Source organism: Trachurus japonicus, chromosome 8 (genome assembly GCF_045865225.1).
Source record: "Trachurus japonicus isolate A0001 chromosome 8, Traja_1.0".
Taxonomy (NCBI): domain Eukaryota; kingdom Metazoa; phylum Chordata; class Actinopteri; order Carangiformes; family Carangidae; genus Trachurus; species Trachurus japonicus.
The window spans coordinates 12,588,327-12,609,019 of NC_140914.1; the positions used below are offsets into that span (position 1 = coordinate 12,588,327).

Consider the following 20,693-nt stretch of genomic DNA (forward strand, 5'->3'; position numbering starts at 1 on the left):
AACCATCAGATAGCAAACATTTACTGACAAATTCTGTGTAGTGCAAATGTATTTTTGCAAATGCATGTCTGGTGCCATCTGGTGACTTCAAGCACTCAAGTTGAAGGATTGAAATTGAGTTCCAGCCGCCTGATGTATGGAGGAGAACAGATGCTATAATATTTCTTGAATTGGGCTGGTGGAATAATGAACACATCTCAAAACGCACAAAGTTTGCAAAACATACTTAATTGGGGGGACCCATGGGACCTGTAATCTTCAGGATAAATATAACACTGCACTGTAGTGTGCTGTGTTACATAATACATTGTTTTTGTGAGCTCCATGGAAGAAAGGGAGTGTCTCCTCCTCTACTCCACGCTCCGGTGGGAGCCGAGCCGACGGTGAAGGAATTAGTGATACGAGAGTCAGACAGTGTGTTGAAATTTGTGACTGATGTAGGGAGGCTTTCCAGACGATTCTGTCGCTAGCCATCACCTGCAACAACAACAAACAATCGGTTGAGCAATGCCCCAGAGAAGGCAGATTTCATCCTAAACAAGTCAGAGCATGAAATCTTCCTTCAGGATCTTTATGAAACACACGCTCTGAGCGTTGAGGGGTCCCTCAGGAACAAGGAGATGACTTTATTGAAAAATCTGTTTAATTCGACTAATGAAATAACAGAAGAACAATAAATAAACCAAAGTTAACTGCAGAGATGATCTGATAATATTTTACAACATTGTGCTGTATAAAGTTGCATGTTAGAGAGTAATAATCCACTTTAGTCCTCAGTCCCTCAGGAGGTGATATGAGCCGCTCCCATGTGTCATGTGAAGACAGATGTGCCATCATAGGAATACTGTCTAATGAATGCAAAAATTAGTTTAATGACCCATTTAGCATTGTTGAGAATGTTTACTATAAACTGTGATAATTGGACATTTGGTGGCCCAGGTGCTTCCTGTTGAGATATGATTTTCCATAAGGGACGGTGTATGTTCATTTAACGGCGGACACGCCCGTGCTTGAGCTGGAACAAGCGCCACAGAGGCGTAATCACACAAGGGAGACTCTCTCACTTTCTACACCTCTGTGTACAATCTGAGAAAAGTGACTTAACGCTGCCGTTTATCACACCCTGGGTGTTCAACTCCAAAAAAGGTGACTATAGCTAATTACTCTTACTTAAAGCAAGATAATAACGTAATTGTGGTTTGTGTCTTGGTTTTGCGGCAGGAAATCACTTTGTTAGTCGTAGATTAATAACTCTTATCAAATATGTACAGTAAGGTGTTTTTTTTTTCGCATTTTATATTCACAGAGCATGTAATGATACATTCTTTCAATAGTTTTGTAACAGAGAGGAAGAAATTCAGCTTTGCTTTAAGACTAACTTGCCTTTTAAACAATTGAAAGGTTTGCGATTTTGCTTTTGACCCAACCAGACTTATGACCTACATAATGTCTCTTCTTTTCACGGCTGCTTCTATAAAAGCATCTTTTTACCTGCTGAATGCTGACCCCCTTTGCAGATATACCGCTCTAAGCTTTTAGCCCTGTTCCTCTTGCAGTCAAAGATGCCAGAAACAGCAGAGGCGGTGTCAGCCACTCTCACCACCAACAGAAACTGCACCATAGAAATAACCAATGTCAGCAGCAACTACTGCCTCATCAACCCCAAGTAAGTCTGCAAATGTCCTAACACGTGTTCAGAGAATATAATATGTAAGAAAATGGAGTGTTTACTGTGCACAGAGGGATCTCATACCAAGCAAAGATGAAAAGAGGTGCGGATTTATCGAGATAATATAGTACACAAAAATACAACAATGCTGTTTACTCGAGTGCTTCTGTGGTTCATCAAAGAATCTGTAATTAGTTCTTGAAAAGTTGTGCTTTTTCTCTCTTAAGTGGAGGCAGAGCAGGTTCACTAAATCTTGTAAGACTTACCTGAATCTGCTCTTGTTTTCTCACAATATCAGTGTATATTTAAGTCTGATTGGTCCCAAGAAAAGGCATTCATTTCAAAAGGCTTAAATCAATGCTTTGAAGAGCTTTGAAACCACATTGTCAGATTATAACTACAAATCAGCATTATGAAACAAGAAGCACACACTTTTTTCATGTATACTGTATATATACTACCAGAATAATAGTCAGATTTTTTTTTTTTAAATCTTATGTTGATTCAGTGTGGTTTTTCTCCATTTAATCAGAAATAAGACTATTTGTAATGAAACCACTGTAGGCTCCAATATGCATAAATAAATATTTAGTTTTATTTTACACCCCGTTTCTCAAGAGTGAAAGAAAAACAACAATAAGATAAATAAGAATTACCGGTGTCTATTGGAATTTGTGCACATTTATCTAGCTGTGGCAGGATGGACCATATCTTGGATGGATGGTTTTCATGTGTAACATCACTTTGCTTAGAACATCCACCTATCCATCATGCAGTGACACACACCGCCTCATTGCACATCGCATGCAGGTACAGTCACTGTTGCTTAGAAGTCCACAGCAGCACTCGCACGGTCACACTCCATCCATCAGCATAAGGTGTTTCACCCTGGAAAGCCCAACACTCAAAAAAGTGCACTGACAATCTCCACAAAACTTACAAAACTGTGTTTTTTCATCCACAGTCTGGGAAGTGTGACATAAAAGTTGTCAGCTGATTAATAGTGACAGTAATGCTTTGTCCCCTGGCTCTCCCGTGTAGGGTTTACATGACGAGCGGCTTCTGTCAGCACCCGCCCCAGCCTACGGTCCGCACCACCAAGACCGAAGTGTGCTCCTTCACCAAGGACGACAACACCGCCACGGGCGCTGTCGGCCTGCTGACCTACGACCTGTTCCATATGCAGAGCCGGGTTTGCTCCGAGCGCGTGGCCATCATGTTCTCCGTGCCCTTTGACCACAACCTGTACAAGAACCGTCTGGCCGTGGGCGTGGTTGAGCATTCCCGTGCCTGCGACAAACATCTGTATGACCAGATGTACGACGGGAAAGACCTCAGCAACTTAACCCGCTCTGAGGCGAACGGCTGTGGGCTTGAATACAGAGCCACTTATGTTGATTTGAGGGCCACGATGTCTTCCATTGGTAAATCCATTGTTAAAGTGGAGCTCTACGATAAAATGGGTCGCTAGAGTGAGAGAGGCTTTGTTTTGTACTTGTACTGCTTTTGTACCCACAGAATAAATAAACCCCATTTGATCCGACTACTGTTGCATGTTGTCATCCAGAGGAGAGAAAGACTGATTTGGCTGTCATCTTTACTTTGTGTCTACTGAAAGATATCAATATCTGACAGCCAGCTCATTGATTCTCCATTAGCTTATTCCTTGGGCTTATGTACATAGTACACACCCTTTTTCTTTGATAATGATAATAAAACATTCAAACCTTCTCCCTGTTTTGCCTCATGTGTAAGAGACATTCTTTCATTATTACTGATGAACAGTGATCATTTTCTAATCTCTTAGTTGGATCCATCCAATCCTAATGAGTGGCAACAGATGGAGTATCTGCATAGATGTTTTTTTAATCGGCTAGATAACAATATTGTTCTTCGCTGGCTGTGAGACGCTTCATCTTGCTCTGGATTTGGGTGTTTTTTTTGTGCAGTATTTGGAATGCAGGAGCTTCAAAAAAAAGAGAAAGAGTAAGAGAAAAGGAGCTCCAGGGATGTCTGCCTTAACTCGTTCTGTTTGCTGTTTTATCAGTTGCACAATACCACAGGAATGAGATTTCTAAACCACCTCAGCCAGTGACACATCCACATATACCCATAATCCTAGAGTAGCTCATGAATGTGCAAAGTGAGTGATCCCAGTTTACTGAGCGGGTTGAGATCTGACTTTTCCACATTCTGCAGGGTGTGGTCGTTATATCCTAGAGGAGTATTTGTTGTTCTCATGTGGGTTATGGTTTACTGGTTCTGTGTGCTGAAGGAGGGTGTGCACCATCAAACTGGGATCGGGTTGGATGTGGGAGGGTTTCCGGGGTGATGTACATCCTTGTTACAAAAAAAAAAAAAAAAAACTTGCGGCACCTCCCTTCTAGGTAACTTTCCCCATTTTGGAATTTCGGAGCACCAACAGAGGTTCTCAGCAGGTACGTCAAAAGACTTTGATTTGATTTTAGATGGTACAGATAATGTCTCATTAATCCCATGACTCTGACATGTAGCGGCTTCGTTTGTGTCTGGTATCTGATGATGAAAGAGGTTATTTTCTCCTATTCTCTAGTGTTTTCACTTGAACTTCATTACTGCTGTCATTGAGGGTACATTCTCTAATGAGTTTGGCAGCCATTTGAAATCTCATTTGTCTCTGAAATGCATCTTTCATACTCAATGCCAGTGTTTGTGAGCTTTTGAAAGATTAGTGTAAATTCCAATACAGCTTGTCAGCAGAGTAGAGGTCAAGAGCGTATCCTAAAAAAGTGTGACTTCTGTAGTTTCTGGTGTGTTTTCAGGCCCGTTAGTGCCTAATGCTAGTCACAGCTGCGATGTGGTCTGATCCAACTAGTTGACAAATTAATTGCTTTTGTCTTACAAGCCGATCTCACATCCACTGCAACATGTCAGAGTCAGCTGAAGCAGTAGCAGCCGATGTGAGCAGCAGGAGGAGTGCTACCATTGAAATCACCAACGTCACCAACAACTACTGCCTCCTCAACCCCAAGTAAGTTCACACTCTGCTGGAATTATGTGTTTCTGGACTTGCACAGTATGAAATGTATCATATAGATCCAAAAAACTTCATGTGTTGTTTGTTGTTCTGCTGGTTTAAGGGTGTACCTTGAGAATGGGGAGACATACAACCCACCTCAACCCACGGTGCGCCCCCTTAAGACAGAGGTCTGCACTTTCACCAAGTCCGGCGGCAAAGCAACCGGCAGCGTCGGCGTGCTGACCTACGACCTCTTCGAGCGGTCGCAGAACGACTACATTGAGACTCTGGCCATCATGTTCTCGGTGCCCTGGGACTACCACGTGTACAAGAACTGGTTTGCGGTGGGCATCTATAAAAAGGGCCGTAACTGCGATAAGGATCTGTACAAAGAAATGTACTATGAGAAGAAGCAGCAGGAGCACGGGTTTGTCAGGGAGGAAGCCACCGGCTCAGGAATCAATTACGTGGGCAACTACCTAGACATCAAGGCCACCATGTGTCCCCTTGGCAAAGCCATCGTGAAGGTGGAGGTGTGGGATAAACTCTTCACACCCATGGGTCAGCAGTCATACTAGAGACCCCTCCTAACCACTGTTGCCGTCATGTGTACTGACAGCAGAATTCATCCCTCCATCTCTGGCGTTTACCGACAGTCTAGCACAGTCAACATGCATGATTTAACAGACGTATTGCTGCTGACATGTGTCTGTATACCTGGGTATTATGTTTCCATAAATCTGCTTAAGATCAGAGTTTAATTTGTTTATAAATCCAGGCAGCAATATCCCCCTTTATGGCTGAAGCCTCTGTCTGTTTCAATATCATCCGGGTTTAAAATGACACCTTTAGAAATGGAAATCAAAGGCTGACTCACTGGAGGATGAGGGCACATAGCTTAATAAAACACACCGAGAGCTCGTCTGTATTTACCTTGACACTGTAGTCTGAGGTATAAAATAAACCTTTTTTGCCAAAGCTATTTGTGCGTGAGTGTCTGTCAATTGAGTTTAGAGGAGTGCTTTATTAAAAGAAATAAATAATAATTAATTTTTCAATACAAAATTGTGTTTTTTGTACTCTTCAAAGCGTGCTTTGTGTGTTTGCAGTCCATTCAGAGGGATTGCTTTGATATTGGGCGAAAACAAAGAGTGCAGTTTTTTTTCCCATAGGGGCTTGAAGCCGACAGCGTAGGGACACACCCTTGCTCATGTTGCTCACCAAAGCACATTGGTCATAACTGAAACTGTCTTTACAGTAACCCAATACACTTTAGAAGTACATTGACTATTATACTTATTATTATTAAAATGTTTTGTAAAGCAAAAAACACAATTGTTGCTATTGTGTTCACAATATTGTAAAATTCTGTAGAGCACATGAAAGCCAAAATACTGTATTTGCAGTCCCATCATCTCATTGTTTTTCCTTTTAAAGAAATCTTAAGCTAAATTATATATTCACTTTAGTGAGAAAGCAGTTACGCCAATGACAGTGTGCCACATCAAAGTGTCTATAAATGATGTGCCTATAATAATAGTTACTTCTTGTTTACAGTACATACAACCTTGTGTCATTAAAATCTCTTTTAAGAGACTCTGTACCCGGATTTTTAAGATAAAGAGTGTTTTTACTGCCTGTGTTGCAGTTCTTGCAGAACCAGAGGGACCAGTAAAAAATGCTTATTCCCTAAGTTATGTGCTTATTGTTCAAAACACAATTGTTAATTTTTATGAACCAGTAAACTCGAGGAGAAAATGATCAGATGCACTTGTAGTCCAGGCAATTTAGCTCATTTTGGACCCAAAAATAGAACTAATTGTCACAGAAGGTTTTTCACCATACATAATTTCTATGAGGTGTCTAGAACAACATACTAAAAGTCCTAAGAAATCCTAGTTGGGGAAATATGTTTAATTTGCATCATTATTTACTGTATAAAGTCTATGGTGCCGACAACAGTACACCCCAATGGGGCTATTTTTTTCCTTTACTCCTATCACAATGAAACTTTACATGATGAAAGTATCCATGAAATGTACCATTTTTTGTATTACAAGTTTCTTTGAAAATGAATTTGAATATGCAAATGAGCCTTACACTAATCAAATATGCCCAAAATACACCCGAATAGGCTTCTGTTTTTCCTTTACTCCTACTACAATGAAACTTTACACAATGAAAGTAGACGTTAAAAGTAACATTTTTTGTATTACAAGTTTCTTGGAAAATGAATTTGAATATGCAAATGAGCAATACACTAATGCCCAAAATACACCCAAATAGGCTTATTTTCTTCCTTTACTCCTACCACAATCACACTTCACACAATAAAAGTATACATGAAAAGTAACATTTCTGTATTTCAAGTTTCTTGGAAAATTAATTTTAAATATGTAAATGAGCTCAACACTAATTGACTTATGGTCAAGAAGCCATAAAGCTGCAAGCAGCAAAAACAGGGGCCAAATAACTTAGTTCTTAGTCCCGCTCATATGTTGTTGAACATAACAGCATATTTAACATAACATCACACAGTCGACAGTCAGTTAGTGTTGAGCTCATTTACATATTTAAAATACATTTTCCAAGAAACTTGAAATACAGAAATGTTACTTTTCATGTATACTTTTATTGTGTGAAGTGTGATTGTGGTAGGAGTAAAGGAAGAAAATAAGCCTTTTCGGGTGTATTTTGGGCATATTTGATTAGTGTATTCCTCATTTGCATATTCAAATTCATTTTCCAAGAAACTTGTAATACAAAAAATGTTACTTTTAATGTCTATTTTCATTGTGTAAAGTTTCATTGTGGTAGGAGTAAAGGAAAAAAAGAAGCCTATTCGGGTGTATTTTGGGCATATTTGATTAGTGTATGGCTCATTTGCATATTCAAATTAATTTTCAAAGAAACTTGTAATACAAAAAATGTTACATTTCATGGATACTTTCATTGTGTAAAGTTTCATTGTGATATTGATTATTTTTGTGATTATGATCTCGGTCACCACTATGAGGCAGTGGTGGTGAATGAGATGGGTGTGGATTCACGTGAAGACCCAGTTATTAAGACTGTGCACAGTAACTCATTTACTAATGGCTTTATAATTCTTCAATTGGGGGGAAATGGCAATCAGGATGTGTTAATATCACAATGGAGGACTTTGTTGTCAAAGTAAATGGCACGTGTGTGGGTGCTGTCATTAACCTTTGTGTATATGAGGCTGCAGGGCTGAGTATCAGCTCTTCATTTACATCGCAGGCGTAGTTATCAGGTTCCTGGGTCCTATTCACAATCTCAAACGCTGCATTCCTGATTCTGTTTTCCCAACAGATCCATGATGCTTTCTGCAGCATTAACTGTCCCAGCCACAAAGAAGCCTAGATCAAAGGTTTTTGCTCACCGTCATTGGTGCATTTACATAAAAGTCATACATAATATACAGGCTATACAGACTGGCCTGTTTAGGCTCAGTCTCTGAAGCATTGTCAAGTGGTGTATTGTACTGTAGGAGTGACACACTGTCCCTGTAAACACATGCGGACACTTGAGTTTGTCAGAGCTTTAAAATGGGATAAGTTCCCACACACTCTTTTCTTATTTTTCCTTTCACGCTCCCCTCAAATGTTTACCATACCTGCACACTCAAGTCGTATCTTGTTTTATACTGTTGACTGCATATGTTTGTGTCTTCACTGGTAGGTACAGTATGTTTGTTTTCGCTCTTTTGTGATGAGCATCTTGGAGTGTAGGGTATAGCGCATGCAGATGTGGATATTTTATATCAAATAAATGCCTTTGTGCCTTATGTGATTTGTGTTTGAGTCTGAAGAAAAATCTTTCAAGAACACTGTGGGATTAGACTTCCCAAACAGGAAACAAAAGATATGTGAAAACTGTATTTTCCTCTGTAGATAAACGTAAGAAGCTCAGCGTTTGTGCATTGAAAGTGATGCTATTTACTGCTAAACAGGAGTGAATCTGGCTGTTTCGCGTGGTAAAAAGCTTCTGTCTCTCAGGAGGGTGAGAGGAACGGGAGGCGGGTGAAGTGCAGGTGCAACCATCCAGAGTTGGCATGTCTTTTCAAGAGACAGAAACCAGGTGATCGTACTGGAACAACGGTGAGGCTCCTGTTAAACTCACTGCATGGAGGATAAGCAGAGGTGAATTAGAGAAAATAATTGTTGTGAACCCATCTGCAGGGAGAATCACAGAGAAAAAAACTTGAAAAAACATCAGTTTAAGCCACAAATCTTAACAGCCTTTTTAAAAATGAGCACACTTTAGCTGCTTTCTGTATTTTGACACCAAAAAGCTTTATTAAATATTTACTTGATCTGCTTTGTTGGACTGCCACTGCTATGAATTTAAAAACACACACATGCAAAGAGGAGCATGCTTCTCCACTCTGCTATTCTTAAAGTGGAGTATTTTCTTTCTCCGCCACCTGTTCTCAAGACAGCGGCTCTGTCTGGTGCAAGGACAAAATATAAGTTGAACTCAGATTTTCAACAAAGCCGGGCCAAGCGTCTCAGAGCTCAGAGCACTTCACTTCAGAGAGCCAGACCATTAAATGTACCTGCATGAAAGGTTCGGTTTCTAGGGGTTGATTGAACTTATTTTTTATTCTGTTTGCTTTGAAACTAATCGTAGCTACAGTGCATGAGAACCTGTATTGACTCAAACTGGGAGTAACCAAACAGAAGCATTAAATGAATTTGAGTGACCTGAGGTTTGAGTGCGAGCTGCTTTCACAGCCCTAACCACTGCATGCCTGTGACCGAAGGATCAAACAACAATATAATACACACTGTACTCTCCTTTCTCTTACTTGAAAGGTGCAACTTTTGAGTGCCTTCACTCAGAGGAAATGCTCTCTAAGACTGCCATCTAGAGGCCACCTTTGATATCAAGTCAGCTCTTCACATCTTCATAGCCCTGTTGTAAGCCTAGATAAAAGCTACTTTCGAAACATTGCTCACCATATTTTCAAGGGTCCGCATTTTAAGAAGAAAAGTTGCCTTTGTGTCTTTAAGAAGTCCATCATCACGACTGATTTCGCTCACTCCCCGTCTTCTTCTGTTATCCACGGCTCCAAACATGTCCTGACATCCAGCTGGGCCTGGTACTCTTGGATAGTTCCCTCTGTCTGTCCTGATGTGAATCAGGCTGGCAACAGCTGCCCACAGCCCCCTCCCTCTCCCCTCTGTCATCGGAGCTCAATTACAGGCCTCAATCTCAGTCAGGCCCCCCACCCACCCAGCCAGCAAGTCCACAAGGGTAAAACAATAATGTCAGATATTTTTAAGTTAAGCCCAAGCAACATTGTTCCACGTGTTTATTTTGTTCTTTTATATTTTCTGTGGGTCGTGTTTCGCAGGCTCTTCATAAATCCTTCGGATAAGATGTGAAGGTCGAAGGCCATGTTACTCCTGGCAGGCTTTGGAAATTGTCTCATCATGTTAGTTTGTTATTTTGAATCTCCTCAGCATGCAGAGTGACACAGATGTGTATCACGTAACAATAAGAATGACTCGAGGGCGGAAACTCTATGTTTCTACAGTACTCTTATGAAACTCAGCATCCACCATGTTTAAAACTTCCAGTTTGCAGCAGCGACACAAACCTGTCAGTTCTTTTTCCTATTGCATTTAATCATTAAAACATGTTGCGTTTTTCCATATTGGTTTTCATTGTATCCAATTGACACTCACTTTGATAAATTTACACTTTAGGTCAGACTATGAATAAACTACCATAGGTCCACATAAAGTGAGCAGTTGTATGTCAGCCAGCTGTATTCACTTGTGAAGACTCTTGACTCTGCTGTTGACTTTACTGTACCACTCGATATACGGATAAAGCCGTTGAACAGAGAAGCACATTTTGCAGAGCCACTTATAATATTTGCCAGAAATCAGTTCATCTTCTCCAATCACAGTATTTCTTATAAAGGTGCACTTTGAATTTCTGAGTGATTTTCTCACCCACAACTTCAAATGAGGTTGATTAAAATATATGCACAATATGTTTATATGAATGGTAATGTTTCTCTGTGTCAGTTGGCAGTTTCTCATATCAGCAAAAGTGCGTTGCGTGTTTCTGTAAACGCAGAGGCTACAGTTTAAGGACCACACTTTTAGGGCCCTAACTTCAAGACCATGTTTTCTTTCTGCTACTCACGTGTTTGATAAACAATAAAACATTATCCCATCATGTTTAATCGGGTTTGTCAACTGCATAAATCAATGCAATCACGAAGCAGCGAGGTTTACACACGTCACATCATGTTTTTATTTCCTTGATAAACAATTTACAATGTTCATACATGATTGTATGTATACTTTTCCAAACCTTTTCAAGAAAATGGGGTCCTAGAAATACAGTCATGAAACTATGGTCCTTGAATCAGCTCCCAGTAGCCTACCTCTAATTGCTAGATGGTGCTGTTATAAAAAACTAGGGTCCTGAAACTGCAGCCTCCAAATGCAGGAAGATACTTGGCAGGAACTGATAACATGGCAGTGTGCGTACAGCTTGTTTCTGCTGCCCTCAAGTGGCTTAGTGTTGCAAGACTAGTTTATGTACTGTATCTAGTACTTAATTTAGACGCCCAGGGCTTCCTCCACTTCCGATTTGAGGTAATATCTTGGTTTGGTCCATTGTTTTTATTTCCTGATTCTGATTATCAGTTGTATCTGTGTTTATTTATCAGTTAGAACACTTCTTCTTTTGTGGTCCAGCAGCAGCTGCATGTTTCCTCAGGGATATATCTCCCAGGATGCACATCAAACCAATCATGTTGGCTTTCAGTGGGTGCAGGCCCTTCTAATTTTCCATCATTGCCACAGAACCAAAAAACATCCTCACTCATGTTGTTCAAATGCTCATATGGCACTGGAACATGGTTGTTCATGCTCTGTAATTCTTTGAATTTATTCTGACTGATCGACTTGCAGTTTTGATGTCAAACCTACTTGGATGCACCGTCGTGCTGCCAGCTCAGTGTCATCTAGCTGAAGGGTCAGCTCTGACACAGCAGGGCCAGCTGCTCAGATCTCGCACAACAAAGTAATTACTCATGTCACACCGAATGAGTCGCATCAGCGGTTACAATCTTTTAATTTTCATCAAGTTTGGCAAAACTCCACTGTGCAAATGCTCCAGTAAACTAGTGAGAAAAACCATCACGCAAACAGATTTTTATGAATAAATACATCTATAAATCAAATCAGATACTGGAAACTCATCAATAACTTGGCGTAAGCTGCTCCAGGAATCTGACTTTCACTTGCCAGCTGCGCAGGTTGACCTGCTGTCATCAATGCTGCCCAATGTTCCTTCATATGAAGAAGTGAAGCTGACACTATCAGCAGCCTGTAAAGCCAAAGTCCTCAGCAGCAACTGCTGCCAAAGGAACCAGCCGTTGCTGTGCGGATGCCCTTACCTGCCGTCCTTCCGACCTCTCTGCCAGGTCTCGAGGACGTAACAGTAATCAGCTCCCGTGGTGAAAGGACCCAGAGGCTGTGAAAGAGCTTCTCAAGTCAAAACGTGGCGCCCTGCAACTGGAGACATAGCTGAGCTTTGTGAGGGAGATGAGTGCTGTAGAGAGATGAGGGTGTCTGGTATATTTTTGTGCTGAGCAAACACAATGCAGGTTTTGTCCCCAGTTCTAAATATACTGTGAGTATTCATAATATATAGTATATAGCGATATAAATATGTGTTTGCAAATAGCTTCATTCAGTGACCCTTCGTGATGGGGTTTTGTTATTCTGGAAGAGACCACTTCCACTTCTGTCAGCACAGAAATGTTTTATCACAGGATAAAGATGATCACTCAGAACAACTTTGTATTGATCTGCAGTGACCCCTCCCTCTAAGGGGGCAGTGGAGCCACGTCATGCCAGCTAAATGCCCCTATAGCCTAGCAAAGCCACAGCATCCCCTGGGTGTAGGGGGTCAATACAGTAGGCGTCAAGTGCTCAGGTATATTCCTTTTAAAGCACTCACATGCACTTGCTCTCTTGTGCAGAATATGTTGGAGGATGATTCATCATGCATCCCCTTCATTCAGTGTGTGCTCAGTGTTTTCTTTATCATAGAAAGCCTAACTCTAAATGCAGATGTCACTTTCATCACTGTTCCTGTTGAAACACCAGCCAGTTGAACAGACTCTGGGACTGAAGCTCCTGCCATCTGCGCCCCGATGATGAACCCTCTTTCAAAGTCACTCAGATCTTTTCTTTGTGCCATCTTGATACAAAATCAGAGCCAACGTTTTTTATTTTGTCACCCGTCTGTGATTTGTTGATCAAAACTACAGCATCAAGTCAACTCTCTTCAGCGTCAGTGCAGATCTTAAAACGGGGCCAGTAAAGGACTAAATCAAAATTTTATTTCTTATTTTGCCAATTTTGATGCTGCCAAAATGTAATCAAAATACATACTTCAGATATGAGCCTGAAGTTTAAGCTCACCACTGTCTCACTTTCTCCATTGCAACAATACAGTATGTCCCGGTTGTGGGGTTGTGCAGTTATCCAGAGGGACAACAGGGTTAGACACTGATTTACCCCGGTCTCTTTCAAAGACAGATACCAATGTTAAAAATGACCTCACAGACAGGATATACCAAATATAAGTTTGTTAATTTCTGTTCCTCACACCTCAGGGATTGAAAAAATAGGGAATTGTTACAGCCATGTTCAAAATCTTCCTGAGTCATGGAGCAGTTTGTCAATAATCCACTAGAGGGCAAAATTTCCTGATTACAGAGACTTTTTAACACTCCTCTTCTATACATCAAGTTTCGACGTTTGCCTTTGTCAAATGTGCTCACATATGGTTTTGTGAAATTATTGATGTAATATGACTGATAAAATATGATTAATATGGTTTTCACAATCACATGTTACATAAGAGCGTTAGAGATGTTTCTGGCGCGCTGCAACAAGACCGAGTTACAGAGTTGGATTAGTTCAGAAGGGGGTGGGGATGAGGATGGTCCCGGCATCTAGAGAGGAAGAAGGTCACCAAACACACTTTCCCACCCAGCCCTGCCAGACACACACACACACACACACACGCTTACATATAGTGCGCACAAACACAGGTCCACCCTGCAGTGTTGTTTGTGCCAGATGAGGGTGTGATACATGACTGCTGTCACTGCCTTCCCTTCACTACATGAGCACTTGCACAGCATAGCAACTGCAGCACAATATACTGCTCGCTGAAGATACAGTGAAACAGTACCTGAGGCACACAAAGCAATGCCATCTGCACTGCACTCAAGGGAAAGGAGCGTTTAATCAAATACTGACAAAGGTTAAAGGGCACTTCTGTCAGAATGATGCCACAGCTCTGTTAATGTGTATCCTGGTGAACATGAGCTGCATTAACCTACAGTCCGCATGAGTAAGAAACAGAGCCAACAATCCAGCTGTAGATTTAATAGTATAAAATATTTAAAATATATATATATAAAAATGCATACAGTACACGGTGTGAGAGCAGGCAGAATGTGTTCTCACAGACAGTACAGTAAGTCCTGACAAAAAATAACACAGATTATAAATACACATTTTGTTCAAATTTTGAAAGCCCTTACAGTGACTTCCTCGTTGTATCAGGATCCAGGTGAAAGATGGCACTTTTACCTTTGTGTCGTCGCTCAGTGTTCTTCGCTATGCTGCATGGACAAACTAAGTGTCTTTTGTCTCTAACAGGATGTGAGTTGCTAGATAAACTTTGCGTCAGTAAGCTCATCACTAAATCAGCGTGAGGACTGTCATGTCTGTTTGCACAGTGGAAAGTGCTGAAATGCTTCTCATAGCTCAAAAAATAGACAATACCAGGAAAAGGATCTCCCTCTCTAGGCCTAACTATTCATTGTGTCCCATCTGTAACCTCTGACCTCAAACCCTCCATATTCTATGACTCACATAACCACATCCATGCTTCAGCGTATACTCCTTTTTCTGTCTCTGTTCAGTTCAGATTTGGACTGAACAGACCGCACGCACATTGTCTAATAATTAGCAGCTCAATGCAGAGTTCAGATTGAAAAGTTCAGAAGTTCAGTAATAATTATTATAAGTACTACATCCAACATAATGAAGGGTGTCAACACAAATATATCTTTGCTTTTACCGGTGCAAGCCTCAGAGCTTTTGTCATTATAAACCTGAATATTGATTTTTCATTTTCTATTATAAATAAAGCTGTTTTCTGAACATGTGCATCCAGTTTGGATGTAACCACATTATCATCAATGTTCAGATTTCCCGCCTGGTTTCTTGTCATAGGTTCTTTCTTTAAAAATGTTTAAGAGACACAGTACAGTTCAGTACAGTACATGAGTTTATAACGACATAGATTTCACAGTCAGTCTCTGTTAAGATCAGGGAGTGCGTCATTGAATGGCTGCAACAGTTGTGATGCCACAGGATATGACATTAACTCTGACTCAGACTTAGTCTATTGATAGGCTTTCCTTATTGCTCAGATTTCAGAGTTCCTCTTGTTGTGAACTTTGTCGGAGAGAGTCACTCCTCTGGTGAGATGAAAGCACAGCAGCAGCCTGTGGGTAAACATGCAGTCCTCAGGTTGGGAGAGCAGAGGGAAAGCATGAGTCCAAAAAAAAGAAAAGAAAGTGAGCATAGCAGAGATGTTGAGATTATCAGGAGCTGCCGTCCCCGTTCTTAGTCTTGAACACCACAAGGCTGACCATGACAGGGATCAGGCAGATCGGAGTTATCACCAGGGCGAAGACGACGACTGGTGGCGGGTCACTCAGCTCCTCTGTAGGACAATCCTTGAAATAGAGAGAGTGAATGTCCACAAAGGTCTCTTCCACCAGACGGTTGGGCCATGGGATCAGGAGACAGTCAGAGATCTCCTCTGTGCAACGGCTTAGGTTACTGTATGCGCTGCAGTGTGGAGACAGGGAGAGTGATTCAGATACTGTCAAAACACTTTAGCAACAAGTTCTTTTACCAAAAAAGCATCAAACATAGAAAACACGTTACTCACCCTCTCACAAGATCCCAAATGCACCAGTCTGTGCTGTTTAGTGATCCCATATCACTCCCAAATTTGTGGAGACAAAGAGAGTTGAGGGTTGATAGGCAATCCATTGTTAAAGCACCAAAATCTTCCATGCAGATGTGGCAATATGCCAAACAATTGTGTGAATTATTCCCACAAGCTATATGAAGTGCAGAAAAATACAAAAAGAAAAAGGGGAGGGTGGGGTGAAAAGAGAGAGGGAGACAAAGATTAGAAAGTGACAATAAAGATGTGTTGCACATCCTCAGATCTCCATTAAACTCTGGATGACTGTTTACAGTGTGGTTATGAGGACAGGTCACCCACCAATATATGAGGCAGACTCTCCATAAGTGGTGTCTAAAAAGGGAGAAAAATCAGGTTTTTATATTAAAACATTAGTAATGTAGACTATTAGCAGTAAAGCCCTCCTCAAATCCACAGTGTAAGCCCTCTCTGATCAGTTAATTAGTAAAATTATGCACTCAAGACACATGTGAATACAAGAGAATCGTTGTAGCTCATGAGTTCCTTTCACATGTCAAGCACTAAAGCAGGCATTTGCAGCTGTAGAAGGGAGACCACACACTCACCGGAGAGAAAGGAGAGGAATACCCCAATGAAACCAAGTGCTCCCTTCATGTCAGAAAAAATGAATAAAGGTGCGTTCTCTCCAGCTGATGACCATATATAATAAACCTAAACCTCTTAGACTGTGTACAGCGAGGCATAACAGGAAACGCGACAGGATGGAAGAGACGCAGTGTAACCTTCGGTTACCAGATGTCCAAACAGTGTTACCCGCGGTTACCAGATGTTCTTCGAAGATCTGTCTGACGGCCCTGCGCCTTGGCAGCAGCTCTTCCCCTCTCCAGCACACGTTTCTTTAGGATTTTCTTCCTTTTTTAAAGGGGTGGAGGCAACAGAGATTGTCCTCTCCATTCTCCCAAATAAAAGGGAGCACACCCAAGCTGGGCTGGACTCACATCTGAAAACCCTTACTCTTTAACTCTTGTTCTGCTTTTTAGTCTCAGTTTCTCACAGTCGAAGGCCTGGCCAGCTCACAGCATGTGATTTATTTGCCTTTTGGGCTGCCTCTGCCAAATAGGAAACATAAGTAAACATTTAGGGCTTAGCGTTTTGGGGTGGATGTAATCATGACTCTGCAGGGTGTGCTGTGCAGACAGCCTTGATTTCATATTTAGGTTAATTTGACTAAATGTGGAACAAGTTGTTGCTGACCAGCTGTTTAAAAGTCCAACCATCTTTACACCCACACACCAGTAAAGAAAACACACACACACAAAAAGAAAGAGTGTGGGAAAATTTTTGTTCTTTTATGCCACAAGGAGCTTGTGAGTGGACTACATCTGTAAGGTAGTTTCTCACTGTCACTGCTCACCACTTTAAAGAGCAGAGTAAGAGAGCTGCTCTCATTCACTGAATGAACAGTGAAATGTATGGCGCATGTTTTCTCACGACCAACTTGTGAATTTGTGTCACTGGATCCACATGTTGGGCCTCTCACAACATCTGTTTGCCGAGCAGCATTTTGATTTAGTAATGACATCAGGAAATGTGTCTTTTCAGCAGAGGAGGAGCTCAGAGTTGGGGGGAGTTGGCAGGGGAAGGAGGGGGGACAGTCAGGGGAAAGAAAAAAAAAAAGGAAGGCACAGGATGAGGAACAGTGAAAGGGGCGCTGCTCCAAAGTTCCAGTTGTTTCACAACTCCCGAGTTCATGCGTTGATCACAGACGTTGCATGGGGTGAATGACGAACAAATTCAGGAAGTTGAGCCAGGTGGGGGCTGCTCATAATGAGGTTTCAGTTAACCTTTAACCTCAAACCATTATGGACCCTTTGTCTACTGCTGTTGACCCCTCACTGGTAGAGACCTCCCCAGGAGTTTGTCTTGGATTCTCAAGATAATACACACAAGGAGATCTTGGCAGAGAAAAGGATCTCTGAGCTCTGCTTTCTGTGTTAGTCAGTCCGAGCAAATGAGTGTGAGGAACTGATCCAAAACAACCCCCCAGTGGACACAAATATATATAATCACTATCACAAACTGTAAGATAATACAGTACATTCAAATTTAATTGTTGATTGAATTGATGTATTTCTGCTTAAGATTAAATCAGTGTGTATAGTCAGTTTCTCATAGACACATAAATACCTGCAGTTAATGGTCTATAATGTATATTAGTGAAGGTTGAAAACTCACTGTCAGTCATCGTGTATCTTGAGTGATATTCTGTGGAGAGAAGGTGAGAGGTTAGTCAAAGTGTTAATGGTCAACCATGAGCTGAATTCCTTTTTCTTTTGTATACCTGTTGTTGTGGCAGGCTGCATTGTTAACTGCTCATCCAAGAGACCGTCCACAGTATGGCTACCTCCTGAAAAGATGAAAAAAGTGAATATTTGGAATAAACACGTGGAGTGAGAAAAGATGTGATTGAGAAGAGGAATGATTAAAGTGAATTATTTGTTGTGAGAGCAGAAAGGAAGTGACAGGAAGTAGGGCTGCAAGGAGTAAACAGGTCCCTGCATCCTGCCTTTGTCTGCCAAGGCTTCTTCTTCTCCCATTAGCTATATATTTAACTCAGTTATTCTTAAACTTAAAATACATTCTCTTCCCACAAGAGTAAATTATCTTATTTAATAAAAAATAGGAGCGATTATGACAACAAGAGCATGAACCGTAACATAAATTGTAATAATCCAACACAAAATCCTCCTTTTTAAAAACAAATTAGCTTAGTCACACCTTAATCAAAATCACTCTGTGACCCTCAAACCAAACTGTTGTAAGTATAAAAACTCCATCATGGGACTTGCTAAGCTCCTTTCTAAAAGCCACTCTGTCACTGAAAGCCCCACGGCATTCCTCCTGAGAGGTGAGACAGGGGGCACGTACTGTAAAGAAACTATATCATAGTGGAGCAAAGAGTAAGTGTAAATGTCTCAACTTACCCCAGACGAGTAGACTCATGAAACACCCAGAAAAGATGAGTGAGAACATGGTGGTTGTGGTCATGTTGCCTTTCTACTGCTCTGCCTGTCCTCTCTCTCTGGTGGGGGCTAGGATGAGATATCTCCACCACCGTGCAGGAAGCCTCTGTAAACTACAGGAAGTGTGTGATGAGGTTTAGAGCTACTGTGGTCCACCATCACTTTCATTCTCCCCCCCTCTCTCTCTCTTTATCTATTTCTTTTGCTCATCCCACCCTCTATTTTCAAATACATAAGCAGCAGAGAAGGGGGGAGCCACACCTTCTCACCCACCCACCCCACCACCTCCCCCCCCTCTCTCTCTCTCTCTCTTTGCCTCTACCTTTGCTTTGATTTTAATACATAATACATGCAATATTTAGACATCAATACTGTTCTCACACAGCACCAGATTCTTTCTATTTTGATATGTGCCAGCTTCTTTTTTCACATTTTGCATGTTTTACTCAGCAGTATTTTTGTGCTCAGTACATTTTTGCAGGAGCTATGAAGCCCGAAAGAGAGTAAGAGAGATGTATGATCACAATCTTGTGGTTTTGTGCTTCTAATCTGGATGTTAGCGATTTAAAGGTTTGCTCTTGTGAGTTAGTTTAACACTAGTATCAGTTATAGGGTGGAAAAATATATTTTGCACAGCTCCCTCTGGAGCCACAAACAATGTTATACAACTTTATTGTGCACTAATACTCCTCCATACGCTGGTGTGTAAAACTGGTGAAGTTCCACTTTAATTTATCATCATTAGAAACAGTTCCCAGACTATGACTTCTGTTTTTTTGTGGCTGAAGAACATAAGACTTATTGCGTATGTCTGTGGCTGTGAGTCAGGAATATGTTGGAGTTTTTTTTTTTTTTAATATCTGTGCTGCGTGACACCATCAGCAGTGCAAACCCCCGCACCCCCACCCCATGGACCTCCCAACTCCCACCACCTCTGCGTCTGACAGAACGCTGAGCTTCTGTGGTAATGAGAGGCAGCAGCAGGGATCTCCAGTATCTCCAGTAGTGCTGATGCACTTGTCCACGTCACTGAATGGCGAGTGCTCTTTCACAGCTGCCGGCTGCTTGGGAGAGAGCCAGGTATAGCTCTGGGCCAAAATTGCTTCCACATTTCATTTTAGATAAGAAGGCTGCTGTTGTTTTTTTTATATAACTGATTGATTATTTTATTTTTATTTTTTTAACCCCACAAATAGAAACTTAAATATATCCATCTGCATCAAATTTGCAGTGTGAATGAAGATACATAGCTGAATGGATTTGCCTGCGAGCGAGAGAAAAACATATTCATATTTCAAACGTGTTTTAAGAATAAGTGAAAGTTTGTTCTTTTATGAGGAAATGCTTCTTCGCATCAGTTACAGTCGGTTCATATTTTAAGAGGTAACTATTTCACCAGCTTACTCCGTGAATCTTTTCATCTCCAGGCCTTTGTCACGGATCGTAAACGCTGCAACATATTCTGAAGAGTCACAGTGACAGCTGCCAAGATCTGCACACACAGTTTACACTATACACAATTAAATACTTCCTGCTGATAACTGTCTCGCTCCCCAGGCTTATCTCCCTGTTTATGTTTGCTATTGTTTGACAGCTCACTATCAGCAGCATTGGGCTACTTCAAATACCAGTGTAGACACACCAAACAGGCTGTATCATCTGAGATACTTTTGCTCACTGGATGCATAATCAATTACCAGGAATGCACAGCATAAACAGCGGAACGGGAGAGCAACAACAACAACAGAGTGATCAGAGGGAAACACACCTCAGTCAGTCATGTTTGTATGGCACGATATGAGACCACAGCATGCCCAGCTGGCTTTCTTGATCCAAATTAGACATGTGCACATGTGGTCACTGGGTGAAAGTAACTGAACAGTGCCATCTTGTGTGTCAGAGAAGCAACATTTCTGTGAATTCCTTCGATCACTTAAAGCTTTATTTTGAAAAGATCATACCC

General features: G+C 41.3%; 3 protein-coding genes across 4 annotated transcripts; 2 read left to right on the forward strand and 1 right to left on the reverse strand.

Moving 5' to 3' along the window:
• Window positions 1-1,038: 1,038 nt before the first annotated feature.
• Window positions 1,039-3,400, forward strand: LOC146982752 (uncharacterized). Its single transcript, XM_085783892.1, has 3 exons — window positions 1,039-1,145; window positions 1,555-1,666; window positions 2,711-3,400. The coding sequence occupies exons 2-3, from the start codon at window positions 1,563-1,565 to the stop codon at window positions 3,138-3,140; spliced, it is 534 nt and encodes a 177-aa protein (XP_085640018.1). The 5' UTR covers window positions 1,039-1,145; window positions 1,555-1,562; the 3' UTR covers window positions 3,141-3,400.
• A 620-nt stretch (window positions 3,401-4,020) lies between these two features.
• On the forward strand, window positions 4,021-5,640 carry apnl (actinoporin-like protein). Its single transcript, XM_085783891.1, has 3 exons — window positions 4,021-4,107; window positions 4,554-4,679; window positions 4,789-5,640. The coding sequence occupies exons 2-3, from the start codon at window positions 4,576-4,578 to the stop codon at window positions 5,243-5,245; spliced, it is 561 nt and encodes a 186-aa protein (XP_085640017.1). The 5' UTR covers window positions 4,021-4,107; window positions 4,554-4,575; the 3' UTR covers window positions 5,246-5,640.
• Window positions 5,641-14,107: 8,467 nt separating this feature from the next.
• ramp2 (receptor (G protein-coupled) activity modifying protein 2) lies at window positions 14,108-18,840 on the reverse strand. Of its 2 annotated transcripts, none has more exons than XM_085783907.1 (6): window positions 18,692-18,840; window positions 18,049-18,111; window positions 17,943-17,972; window positions 16,047-16,079; window positions 15,705-15,879; window positions 14,108-15,601 (listed from the first exon to the last, which is right to left on the reverse strand). In XM_085783907.1, the coding sequence occupies exons 1-6, from the start codon at window positions 18,753-18,755 to the stop codon at window positions 15,352-15,354; spliced, it is 615 nt and encodes a 204-aa protein (XP_085640033.1). In that variant the 5' UTR covers window positions 18,756-18,840; the 3' UTR covers window positions 14,108-15,351. The 2 variants fall into 2 exon arrangements, with proteins under 2 accessions (XP_085640033.1, XP_085640032.1); XM_085783906.1 differs by having other exon boundaries at window positions 18,049-18,114.
• Window positions 18,841-20,693: the final 1,853 nt, after the last annotated feature.

Coding starts and splice junctions, on each gene's coding strand:
- LOC146982752 (XM_085783892.1), top strand. CDS start 1,563: ATGCCAGAAACAGCAGAGGCGGTGTCAGCCACTCTCACCACCAACAGA. Junction 1,667..2,710: donor TACTGCCTCATCAACCCCAA/GTAAGTCTGCAA, acceptor TCTCCCGTGTAG/GGTTTACATGACGAGCGGCT.
- apnl (XM_085783891.1), top strand. CDS start 4,576: ATGTCAGAGTCAGCTGAAGCAGTAGCAGCCGATGTGAGCAGCAGGAGG. Junction 4,680..4,788: donor TACTGCCTCCTCAACCCCAA/GTAAGTTCACAC, acceptor TGCTGGTTTAAG/GGTGTACCTTGAGAATGGGG.
- ramp2 (XM_085783906.1), bottom strand. CDS start 18,755: ATGACCACAACCACCATGTTCTCACTCATCTTTTCTGGGTGTTTCATG. Junction 15,880..16,046: donor AGAGTCTGCCTCATATATTG/GTGGGTGACCTG, acceptor CACTTCATATAG/CTTGTGGGAATAATTCACAC. Junction 15,602..15,704: donor ATTTGGGATCTTGTGAGAGG/GTGAGTAACGTG, acceptor TCCACACTGCAG/CGCATACAGTAACCTAAGCC.